The 13,149-nt window shown below is 43.2% G+C and overlaps 1 protein-coding gene across 1 annotated transcript in view; it reads right to left on the reverse strand.

The window, feature by feature from the left end:
- Positions 1-5,547: 5,547 nt before the first annotated feature.
- Positions 5,548-13,149, reverse strand: part of LOC115035163 (aryl hydrocarbon receptor-like) — a 28,662-nt gene continuing 21,060 nt past the window's right edge. The window contains exons 5-12 of the mRNA XM_029492878.1: positions 11,890-11,979; positions 11,467-11,575; positions 11,286-11,389; positions 10,955-11,157; positions 10,650-10,759; positions 9,905-10,046; positions 8,095-9,796; positions 5,548-7,841 (exon numbers count right to left, since the gene is read on the reverse strand). Coding sequence (XP_029348738.1) covers positions 7,833-7,841; positions 8,095-9,796; positions 9,905-10,046; positions 10,650-10,759; positions 10,955-11,157; positions 11,286-11,389; positions 11,467-11,575; positions 11,890-11,979 — 2,469 coding nt within the window. The 3' untranslated portion in view covers positions 5,548-7,832. The remainder of the gene's footprint in view (positions 7,842-8,094; positions 9,797-9,904; positions 10,047-10,649; positions 10,760-10,954; positions 11,158-11,285; positions 11,390-11,466; positions 11,576-11,889; positions 11,980-13,149) is intronic.

The following is a 13,149-nucleotide window of genomic DNA, read 5'->3' on the forward strand; positions in this document are numbered from 1 at the left end:
TAAATACAAACATTTAGTGGTTTTTTTTTTTTTTATAATAAAGCAAAAACAAACATTCCTCCAACAAGCACCAACTCCTTCCACAGTTCGGTTCGGTCCGGGTTCATCCCGTGAAGTCTTCTGTGAGGTCCGCAGTGAAGTTATCTTCCATGTCGTCTGTTTCCATAACTGCCGATATTCTTCTGTTGTGTTTTATTACCAGAAACACCTGAAGCGGAGGAATTAAATAAAATGGTGGACCTTCTTCCGGTTTCCTCCAATCAGGTGTTCTCGGTGAACGCCTTCTTTCCTGGTCATGTGACTTCCGGTAGGTCTTATTTATTTATTTATTTATTTATTTATTTGTGTTTTATTTATTTATTTTTTTGCGTGTTTTTGGTTGGTTTTCGTCTCATTTTCACTGAGTTCACCCAAAGTGTCACCTGCTGTCATGCCGGAGTGTTTGGATTTATTTTTTTTTTTCCATTTTCCATCAATTTTTTTTTATTTTATTTTTTATTCAAAGACACATTTACATTAATATTCCTACTGAAATCAGCTGCCGGTGAAAGTATCTCCATATAAACTGAAGCTTCAGGCTGACAGCAGCTGTGCATTAAGTCCAAGCTACTAATGATATTCATAAAATAAAATAAATAATGCTGTTAATTCATTTGTAATTAATTTGGGTTAAATGAAAGGCTTAAATGTCACGTGGTGATTCTGTATTTGGAAACATGCATCTCTGTAAAGGAAATCAGGCTCTTTCATAGACGACAGCAGGGACAGTGACTTTTAATCTTTAGTATCATTGATTCAAGATTGTAAGTGACATTAAAATATAGAATTAAGGAATAATGGAAGGCAATGGAATATAAAATACACAACAATCGGGCTTAAAATGAGAATTTCCTCAACATTAGCTAAAAAAATCTCAGTCATGGATACAATAATAACACCATGTTTAACTTTGGAAGCTCATGTATAACAGAAGCAAGACAATGATTTCACTTTGGTATGGAAACACTGTTACCCATATTCCTCTGTTTTCATCTCGCCTGGCAACAAAACCATAACAATCATAATAATCTGCTGTGCTGGCGATTTACGGGAAACTGATTTTTTTTTTTTTTTTTTTTTTAACAAGAGGACGGTGCCACAAACCCAGACGAGGGTAAGCTGGTGTACATTAGTGCTGTTTTCCCTTGTTCCCTTTTGGTAAACTAAATATCGCCAACCTCAGCCTTCCATTGTTGTGGGCACTGAATAGTCCAACCTTACAGCTGGGCGCCATGAGCCTGTGCATTCTCTGGTCAGATTGTGAGGAATCAGAGACGCAGAGACAAAGAAATCTTTCTAAATGAGCAGCTATGGAAATGTATACATTGAGTCACATGACCACATCAGACCCCCGAGGGTGCTGTAGACCCCCCCACAACACACGTAAAGAGAAAACTAGGCCAACAAGCTGACAGGCTGCACTGCAGTCGGCTCAGTGTGCTCGTCGTTGGGTTAATAAAGCAAAAACCTGAATCCTTCTTAAGGTGACATGTAGAGTTTCCTGTCACAGCTGCAGATTTAGATGCTTCTGTCAAAAGCAAGATGTCTTAAAAACACCTTACTGGGATGTTCAGAGATACACTGAGGATCTACACTTTCAGTTTGACACCCCCCCCCCGCTGCACATCACATATCTATAATCTATCTAACTGGAGGAAAAAAGAACTAATAGAGGTTTAGGAATGAGTCACCAGCACGACCTGGCCCGGCACTGCTCTGCTTCAAAGAGCTGGGAAAAAAATGAACAGATGATTATCAGGCAGGTGGGCAGTTTAATTTTTAAAATAATCATAAATCACACCAGGTCCTTCACTCCCCTTTAGAAGAAGCAGACAGTTGAGTTTAATGAGCTGAGAGGGAAGTCCAGACATTGACCTTACTACCCTCACATTTGCTTTCACGGGAGGACTGTCAGAATATCCCGCTGTGAAGTGCATTTTTACAAGCTGGTTATATTTTCAAGGTAACTGCGGAAGATGTTTGTAAAAATGATGTACAACAAACAGTTTGTGCTTTGTTGCTAACTTAGTAAAGGCCAATGAGTGTTTTGGTTCTGTTGCTCTTTGACATGGCAGCACAGTGGTCTCCCTCCCTCCCATCTTGTTTGGGTTAATTGGTGACTCTGAATTGTGAGTGTGAGTGGTTGTTGGTCTCTGTGTGTTGGCCCTGTGATGAACTGCTGACCAGGAAATGGATAAGAGAAGATGAATGAATGTGAAAACTCAGCAGCATTTCCAATGTAAAACAGATTACTCTGCATAACTTTTTGATCTTGACTGAACCTTGTTTCTTTTATACTGTTGTCACTTTCCACTTGCTGTCATACTTTGAGTCTGAGTGCTGACCAGTGTGTTTGTTTAAGTGTGTGTCTGTGTTGTTTGCCTCTACACACCGTGACATAAATCTGTAAGCACCTTCGTGCCTCCAGGAGTGGAGGCTCAGGGAAAGAGCCTGACAACGGTGTGCGTCCTGTGGGACGGACAACACCATGACTGGAAATGTGTTTTTCATGCTCTGAGTCCAGCAGGACGCTGCAGAAACCAAGATGTGGTCGAGGTCGTCTTGTGTGGGGATGACCTTGACCTTGACTTCTGCGGGGAAGTGTGTCGTCAGACAGGCTGCAAGGAACACACTCAACATTATCACCGCTCCGTCTCGCCACCTTGTTGGCTTCAGGTTGCCAAAAACAAACTGAGGCCACCATTTCTTGCTTTCAGAGTGACCTCTGGGTCACTCAAGAGCTCATTCACACAACCTGGAGTGTCCAGTCTGCCTTCCCTGCAGGCAAGTCAGTCTCACTCCAGATTGTTCTGACCTTTGTTGGAACAAAGCTTCCCTGACTTCAAGCAGCTCCTGAAGACTCATCTCCTCTCCCAAAACCCCCGACACTCACTCTGCCCTTTCAGTTCACCTCTCTATCTGATCTTGCACTTATTGAATCAATGTCATACTACTACTACCACTGCACTTAAGCTTTACTTCAGTCACATTAGATAAGTCCTAGAAAATCTACAGCACTGCAGCCGCTGCTGTTCTCGGTTCACATGATGGAGCGTCGTTAGTCATGCTTTTATTTTACGCTGAAAACACTAAAATGATTCGCTGAGAAATTCCTGTCAACAAATGTGATGAAGTCTTTATCAGGAACGCTCTTGGCTCCTCTACATTATGAATTTGGAGGGTTGAAAGAGTCATTTTTACCAAATATAACTATTTATGTTAAGTAATTTATTGTTCTGTCCAGCTGTTCATTATCAGTTGTGGTCCCTGCAGTTGTTGCACTGTTGCTGGTGTTTTGGGGTTTGATTTGGCCACTGGGGGGCAGAAGAGCACATGAGTTGATAAAGCCACAGCCTGTCAGGTGGAACTTGGAAGCGTTTGGAAAAGTGCCTTTTTTTTTTCTTTTTTTTTTTCTAAAAAAAAAAAAAAAAAGAAAGAAAGAAGGTGAAGGATTAGTACAATATTGAAGGTCTAAGTAATGAAGCATCACACTCAGCACTGCAGGATCTTTAAAGACCAAACAACAAAGAGCATGGTATTTTTGGTGCAAATGAAATAATGTGACAACATGCTGTCTGGCATGAAACATGGAATCACTGTCAGATATAATTATTTACAAAGCACCACAAACAGAAAACAATGCCAGAATAATGTGTAAGCTTTGCTGTCTTCTCATCTGATCAGTGATCAGATTAGATTGTTGTGTAGATGTCATAGTTAAAATGAGGGCTGCTGCACATCCTGTGACACAAAAAGCATGTAGATTTTTACCATAGCATTTTAAAATCATATTATGATATAAAAACACCCATTCTGCACTCATAAAGCTTAATTATCGGGGCAGAGTTGGTATCTGTCATTCATTTCCTGACATACTGATTGACCTGTCACCCTGAATTTAACTCCCTCTCGTACTGCACGTTTAGGACGGGAAGATTACACCATCTAGTGGACACAACCTGTCACAAACAGAGCCAGCTGTCCCTCTCTGTCCCCTCCACAGACCTACATCTCTCATCCTCACCTCAGCACACAGCCAGTTTAAACACTCATTCATCTTCAGATTGAACACGTCTTCACTTCCCTAATGAAAACAGGAGTAACGTAGGAGCAGCCACTAATGCCCTTATTACCGCTGACCACTGTCACAACAGAGGATTATTTTCATTATTTATTCATCTCACAATTCATTTTCTAAATTAATTGTTCAGCCCGATGGTGAATAATAATCTCCGTGATTGCATTTTCTGAAGCCTAAATTGCCTGTTTTGTCCAACAAACAGTCTGGAACATATCATATCAGATCAATTATAGCAGCAAAGTCCAAAGCAGAAGCAGCAGCGAAGGAGCGTTTGGCATTTTAAAAGGATTAATTAGTGTCTCAGTCTAGTTTGTCTGTCAATCTACTTTATTGATGAATAGATTAATGTTTTTCCCAATAACAAAATGGAATCTAAGGGAGTGGAACATCCTCATTTGGTTTTTGGGTCATGGGCTGGAGGACAGAGGAAGTCTCCTCCCTCATCTCTTTAAATCCTCCTTCCTGAGCCCAGAGGCTGTGAGGAGAAACTAACCAACCATGGACACGTTTACATTTTAATTAGGCTGATAATGTGCATCGTCCTTGTTTAATAAAAGTGGATCAATGCCTCCGTTTTATCTTCCATCCCAGTAAAAAAAAAAAAAGGGGCAGAAATAATTGCAGGAGTGAGGAAGTTTCTTTTCAGCAAAACTACGTCCAAGGAGACAGTTTCCTGTTTTTTAATGTCACGTTTACTGACCAGGGAAAACATGTAAAGGAAGAAGGCTCAGCTCACAAACACCTTTGAGTGGCTGCTCTGTTTGCTCACAGTGGTACATTCACAGAATGAACACTGTCACACTTGACAGAACAATAACATCAGCAAAGTATTGACCCAGTTCTGTTCACTTGGGTCTCGTTAGGAGTCACTCGTTAGGAGAGTAGTGGAAGTGAGGGAGGAAACAGGAAACAACAAATGTCATGAGTGGAGACACAATGTCTCCGACAACCTGAAGATGAAATTCAAGGTCTGGTAAGGAGACTTAAAGAAAAGCTCTTTGGATAAAGAACGGATACACAAAATGACACCGTGATCCCATTAGTGTTGGCACCAAATTTCTCTTTGCATGAACTTTTTTTTCTATCTACTCTCATATTTCCTCCAGTCTGTATGTTAACTATAAAAAGAAATTAGTTTACTGTGCTCACTGTTGTCATGACAACGACTGAACAAACTTAATGCACCCATGGGTCGTATTAGGGGACAGAAAAAAAAAGACCTACAAGAAATACTTAAACTACATAAAAGTGTAAATTAACCAGTGCATGAGGATGAAGATGAGCCAAACTCAGTTTTAATCATTGCACACATGTATTGGTGAAAAAGAAAGCGTTCGACAATACACGAAGGCTGGTTATTGAGTTAAAATATATTATGATATGGATATTTATAACTACTTGGCTAATTAAAAATGGATTACATTGAGGTGAACATTTGTGATATATATATATATATTTTTTTTTTTTTTTTTCAAACAAATATCAGAAATATGGCAACTGTTAAGGCAGGCACATGTTAGTTTTAAAAATATCAACACCACTGTGAATAAAACATTTGGCTCCAGGTTTTTCATAGTGGCTTCTGGTCAGGACAAGTCCGTATCAAAGTCCAGCATCATCAACAAAGTGTCCTTATAGTCCAGATTCACACTGAGGGCCTCTGCAGGAGGACAGGGGTCGTCTCCATCACTGTTCTTGCTCAGGTTCATCTGAAACCTTTTAATGCTGGTGTTGTTTTTGTAGTGTGGATATTACCAAAGGCAAAAAAAAAAAAAAAAAAACATCTTGTGAAGATGAGATTTAAAAAACAAACAAAAAACCACAACAGACTGAAGAGCATAAACCAGAAACGCATCAAAGTAATTATGTTCTTCGTGTCACATCCTTAAAATACTCTTCATTCTTCTCATTCGTTAAAACATTTAAATTCTCTGCAGATGTTGCGACTGAAGCCTTCCCTTGTTTCCATTGTTAAGGACACTCGACTAAATGGGAAAAAAATAAAATAAATGTAAAACTGGACTCGAAGGAAATCCTCACAGCCTTGAAATGCACGCAAGGATACAATCGAATGAATTAGCAGAGAGGACACTTCTACGGACGTGGCTTCCCTTAAATCAGTGCACTTCCAAAGGAAGGAAATGCGAGAGCTACTGAACACGACATCCGCCTGCGATGCTTGACACAGGAAGGCACATTTACATGATACTTCTCAGCTGCCTATTTGGCAAAAAGGCACAAGAACAAGCACAAAGTTTGGCTGCATACGGCTCAGAGTGTGGAGGAGTGAAGGGAAATTAATGAGCTTTTATATGGGGGGCAATGAGTAGATATATTAGGTGTCTGCATTCTCTCGGCCATCAGTGAATAGAATATCAATGACATGGCGCTCCACAGCTGAATATGTCTGAGGAAACGTCACTTTCTGTCACTTGTGCAGTGAGACAAAATCTCCCAGTTAGTTTGACTTTGAGTCTGCTGCGGTGCCACGTGAAGTTTTAGTTTTTGGAAACTGTCGGCGTGATTATGCCAAAGTTGGAGGACTTCGGGGGGGAATGAAAGCTGCGGCAGCGCTTCAGTTTCTATTTACGCAGAGATGAATTACTCTTCTGAAACGTGGAACTGCTTTCTTCAGTTTCTGATGGTGAGCATGCACCTGCAGCCAAATGCAGAATTTAACGGGTGGACGATCTGGTGCAGGACTTGTGCATTAGCATGGCTTTACAGACACGACAACTACAGGTCTTAATTAGCAGCAGTGCATTCAAATAAACTTAACTGCAGCAATTGCTTATTTTTAGTTTTAGTACATACTTCACTGAAATGGAAATAATGATAATAATAATAATAATAATGATGCAAATCAAAATGTTTGCATCCCTGACAGTAGCAGCAAGCAGAGACTACCTGACCATCAGAGGGGAAGTCAGCTGACACCCCAGCCATGTGCCCTGACGTGTCGGTCTCCAATCGTCCTTAGAAGCACATTTATACTGCACGCAGATACAACGCAGACACGAGGCATCAATGCATTCTGTCAGCCGATCTCAGACCTTCTAGCGAAACAACAATCATACACAGTATAATTACAGTATCTCTACACTTACACTGACCGTGTTTAAGGATTTCATTTCAAATTTACACACTCATTGATCTGGAGTGAAACACATTTGATGTGTTTTCACTTTTTACGTTGCTGACAGCAACGTCATCTCAAAAAACTCTTCACTTTTTCAGCTTCAAAGTTCATTCTCTTTTTTTTTTTTTAATGTGGCAATCTAACATGACAACTGTGGTTTCCCTTATAAAAAATTATTTCTTTGGTTCTTTGGATTCACTCAAGCTGCCTCTTGGCTGGATCAAGATCTATCCTGTTGGACACACTGATGTTTAAAATTCATTACCATTATTGTTATTATTATTATTATTATTATTATTATTATTATTATTATTATTGTTGTTGTTATTATTTTATTATTATTGTTATCATTATAATTATTATTATCACTGTGTGTCTTCAGCCAGAACTGACAGCCATCAGCGTTTAAAGACATTTAAAAGACAGACAGGACGAAGTTAACAGGAGACAGAGTGAGAGTCTGAGGATTGATATCACTGATACAAACAAACGATGCAGCGTTCTGTCCTGTGGCAGCAGGGATCGGCTCGGCTCGGCTCTGTCAGGTACGAGGCTACGGGCTCAGCTGAGTCTTTAATCCTGCTGAACAGAAGAGAATACAGCGAGGTTAAAGGAAATGCAGGCGGAGGGTAAAAAAAGCTGCTCATGAACTGTGACAGTCACCATTTTATCATAAAGAAAATGTTGACTGACAAAAGCAACTTGTCATTGTCAAGGAATAATTCTGAGTATGTCACTTTACAAATTGTAAATGGGATTTATTATGTGTAAAATATATATTCTGCAGTTGTAATGGATTTATTAAAGACCTAATATGGATGTTTTTACTGCTTACCTGTGTCGGTCCGTTCTGCAGGTAGTGCTGAATGTTGAGCGCGTGCTCCGAAGGGAACATGACGTTGGCGTTCTCGTGGCTGACGGTTGATGTGCCCACCACGGGATCACAGCGGCTCCACTGGAAGCAGCGTTGCATGGGGCTGTGATCCAGGGGCGCGTTGGCCTCCCTCATGGCCGAGGACCCAGAGAGAGCCAGCATGTCGCCCTCGGTTGGACCTCTGTTGGAAGAAAAGTGCTGGTCGAACATACCGTGAGTAGCTGCCTGGCCACATGCCAGCCCTCCCGGCTGAGTGTGGTTCAGTCTGGTGACGCACCTTGGCCACAGGCCAGTGTGTGGGAACGTTTGGCTTTCTGAAGTTTGGCTATGACACGCTGGCGTCGGCTCATGTCCGTTCTGCATGATGCCAGCGTGAGGCAGCTTCTGCTGCTGGCTCTGCTGCCACTGCCGAACCTGGTGATTGTGCGTTTCAACAGGGGGGCTTCCTTGCAGGCAAGCTGTGGTGAAGGGAATGGGAATATTGCCTGTGGTAGAGGAACTAATGTCATTGCAAGCAATCAGCAGCGGCAAAATGTCCATCATGCCGGGTGCTACGTGGTTTGGTTGTTTAACAGAGCTCTGCAGCAGCGGGCCATTTGTGGCCATTGCAGGAGCCTGCAAACTGTTCTGCGGACACAGCAGACGCTGGGTGGACTGTGTCTGTCCAGGAATCACCTGAGGGCAGCCCACGTGGCTCATGGGAACCTGCGCACAGGACGGAAAGGGAGGTAAAGGATCATCAGCCGAGGCGTCAGGCAGAGTGAGCTCCGGGAGCTCTATGGAAGGACTGAAAATGTCCTGCAGCTGGAGCTGCTGAAGAGGAGGCAGGTTGGTTTCAGCCTGAGGAATAAGGAGACCTTGGTGGGAGAGTTTCTGGGTGCTGGTGAAGATCTGCCCTGGATCCTGCTGGGCAGCACAGAGTTCATCCATCGGAGAGTACGGCTGATCGGGGCTTGGTGTCGGAAACAGAGGCGGCTCACAGAGCTGGGTGGCTGAAAACCGGGCGGTCTGAGTGAAGGGGTCCGGCTGGCTGTTGTTTCCAGCTGTGAAGCAGCTGGGGGGGCTTTCGTCGAGACAGCCTTCTCCCTTCTTGAACAAAACTGACTCTATATAGTCGATGATGTCATTTGTGAGGATGCTGTCCAGTTCGGACCTCACCGTGTTCTGGTGGTCCTCCTCCTGACTTAATCTCTTCAGAGGGTTTTTCCACTCAATCCGCTCTCCGTTGTCGACCTCCATACTCTGCAGCGTCGCACTCAAGTCGCCATTTTGGGCCCTTTTCCCCAGGCTGTTAATCATGGCCATCACTGAGTGCTTGGTCTCCTCTTTCACTAACATAGGTTCACCTGTGGTGGGTCCGTTTTCCTGCCACGTATTGCTGGGAATGCTGACCAGGGCCCGGCTTTCCATGAACACCTGATCCACAGAAAAGGTCGGGTCCTGCGTATTAGTGTAGATGTTTTCATCCTGTTTCAGGAAGCTGTCCAGCAACGAACCAGGGGCCACATCCTGGTTCCCCTCTTTATCGCTGAACATTTTGTTGAACTGAAACTGCGTGACGTCTATCGTGGGGCCGGTGTCGTAGAGGACTGCCTCTCCTGTGGCGAAGTTAAAGGGAAGCTGCAGCCTCCTCTGACGCAGATGGTCCTCGCCCTCCATGTTCCTGAGAGAAATAAGAAGAAACAAGTTACATCATCTGCAAAAGGAGGCTGGCATGTACATTCTCTTCCATCTTGTTTGACAGCCACTACGGACGTTACTGAAAACTCACACTAAAACTTTCTGATGTGAGATGATGAAGTCAGGTTGTCCTCCTTTGTAGATCACCTTGGCGTTGGCCTTCACCCACACCCAGCCGCCGGACTTACTGAGGAGTCTGAAAACAGTCATTCCAGTCTCTCCTGTTTTAATCACTGAGAAAAACACAACACGCACAAGAAGAGGTTGTTAGGGTGATTGAACATTTCACACCGAAGCTGGGCTGCAGTTGACATGAAGTGCAGACTGATATTCTGATATTCGTGGACCATCTTCTCTGTCTTACTGATCATCGTTACACAGTTGATATTCTGAAAAGGCAGTAAAAGATAATTTTACTCGTTCTTTTTCAGGACTATCTTCTATCGTTACAAAACGCAAGCTGCAAGAAAAGCCAAGAAAATCATCTTGCAATCGTTTTGGCTTGGACTCAGAGAACTAGATTTGGCTGTTTGATTACCTCATTCTATCATGTCCTAAAAACACACAATCATCTGTGTAATAAGCTGCCAAGAACTATAAGAAATGTAGAGTCATTTTTAACCAGCTGAAATTGATTTAACCTGACCTTTAATTCATTTTAATTAGTCTTTATTTTTATGGTCATTTTTTATCATCTACTGTTTTTCTTCTGTCTTATCTCATTGTCCTTTGAGCTACAGTTCATGTATGAGGAGTGTTCTATAAATAAAGATTAATATTACTTCAATTATTAAATGAGGTTAAAATTTAAAGTGAAAGAAGCATTGCCAACATACTGCGGAAGTGGTTGTCAGCGCAGTGCATCATATCAGCTGCGTGGATGAACTGGTAGCCAGAGCCTTTCATGCACAGTTCAGTCTCTGAATAACCAAGAACAAGCTTCCCCCTGGAGACAAAGAAGACATGAAGTCTGTGCTGCTGGAATAAATAACAAGCAAAATGTGCCAGTAGTCAACTTGGAAGGAGCATGTGTTTTCTTTTGCACAGAACTAAAAAATATATGATTGTTTGGGCAAAAATTAGAGTGATGGGGGAAAAAGGCTGAAATGGAAATGTAAAAAAATGCGAGCATGTGCGGCACCTGCTATCAATGCTCAAGGGTGTGAAGTCCAGCTTATGCTTGGTTTGAAAGAGGAGCATTTTCGCTCTGATCTCCACGATGGATGGAGGCTGAACAGGCACAGCGATGGTGAACAGAGCCAGCTGCGGTTTGTTGCTCATCCTGTTGTCCCTCAAAACACTCTGGCCGTGGAGATACTTCAATCGACCATGGAACTTCAGATTCTTCAGATTCAAGGGGAAAAAGACAACGAGGCGATCAGACATCTGTTAGCTTCCTGGACTGGCCTCCCAAAGTTTCACTGAGGCTGCATCGTCTGTCGTTATTGTTATTACTAAAATCTGGCACGAACCAGGAAGCCGGAGGAGTTATCCAGGAGGCAGCGGAAGCGACAGGTGAAGCTCCTCTCCAGGAAGGACGAGTTCTCCGGGGGGAGCTGCTCAGGGCTGTACATCACTGTTTTAACACAAATCCAGATAAAACATGAGAATCAGAAGTCAGAACCCCGACCTGCTGCTGTAAACCTCACTCACCCTCATCACAGGCAGCTGGGGGGTTCAGCGCGAAGTGAAGCTGCTGTCTGAACATGGCCCGGTCGTCAGTGTGGATGAGCTCAAACACACTCTGGTGAACCACATCCGACTGCGGGCAGAGGAGGGAACACCACACTTTGGTAAATCTGAAAACATGATGCTGAGGTGTCGACATCGATATGTACAGCAGGAAAGGAATAACAACTTCAGATCTCTTTTTTTTAATGGTTAAAAAAAACAAACGAAATGACGAAATGAAAAAGAAGAATAATGTGTGTGAATCCTAACACCACTTTAAACACCCCGCATCAACTCAAAGGAAAAAATACCAACTTTTAACGGCCCAGTTCTCAGGTCTCAGCAGGATGAAGAATTTGACATAAAAAAAAATTGTATCTAACTTTAAGAAGGCAAGTCGTTCACCTGATGAAAGCCCAGGTAGTCCTTGACGGTGGGAGAGGCGTAGAACACGGATCCATCCGACGTGACCACCATCACAAACCCATTCAGCGCCTGCACAGGAGAACGCAAGGTCAGTTAGTCCGCACAGCTTCTGTAGAGGAGTTAAGATGGTGCTGTTTTCAGGGAAGGTGAGGCCTGAAGAGATTCTGTGGAGGAACACAGGGCTGATCGACTGTGTTCAAACAGAGGACGCAGACCCAGAGGTCACTCTAAAGGCAAACATGGGTGACTTGAACTTCATTTGTGTGGCCATGGGTAGGCAGTGTAGGTCCATAAATAGCAGAGGGACGTCTGCCCTTTTGGGCTGGTTGAGGACCAGCGGGCCTGCTGCACTTTGGCCCATCCATGAGGGTTTCACTGAGCAGACAGCAAAGCCTGCCAGGAGAGCGCCGCATGCGTCGAGCTGGGAGATCTGGAGAGCGAAGTGACGCGACCACGACACCGACGCTACTTGGTCAGAGGATTCGAATGATCATTTAGCATTTTATTTTTTAAAAGTAAATCATCCATATACAGCAGGAACGAGTGGACCACAAAGAGGCAAACAGTTTCATCTCCTGATGTTTTCTGAATGTCAGTGTTGCATATTAGAAACAACCTGCAGGTTTAAGCTGATGCTCATTTTATCTCCACAAGCATCAAATCCTTGTTAGTGTTTGCCGCCACAGTAAACGGGGTCCTGTGGTGGCGAGGAGAGCTCTGAATTCACCTCCGCTAACAGGAAGTGAAAGGGAGAATCTGCTGCAATTCAAGGAGAAATCAAACCTTACAGATCCGATCCACCATCTATATAACCTATAACCTTAAATCACTTTTTTTTTTAATTCTTTAAAAATGAAATGTTTTAAATAAAAATGATTTTTTGCTGACGTCCGTTTATAACTCAAAACGTCATTGACATCTGCTGCTTCACAGAAGCCCTTTGTATCACCACCGCCTGTTGTGATCACCGCGCAGACAAAAGTGTGAAAACATACATGACAGGTGATCAGTAACAAAGGAGGCGGAGGGCAGCAGACAAAGCGCAGGTTTTGTTGAAAGCCACAGAAGCATGGCCGAGGATTTGGCAAAAGGCAGCGAGACGACCAGCGCCACCTGTCACAGTTTCCTCCTAGATGGATAGACCTGGGTTAGCGTTACAACATGAGCAGCGCACAAATAAACAAAAGCCTGGCTGTGTGTTTGTGCACCTGCCGGCCTCAGGCTGGTCAGTAATCAATC

The sequence above is a fragment of the Echeneis naucrates genome, chromosome 21 (assembly GCF_900963305.1).
Source record: "Echeneis naucrates chromosome 21, fEcheNa1.1, whole genome shotgun sequence".
NCBI lineage: Eukaryota > Metazoa > Chordata > Actinopteri > Carangiformes > Echeneidae > Echeneis > Echeneis naucrates.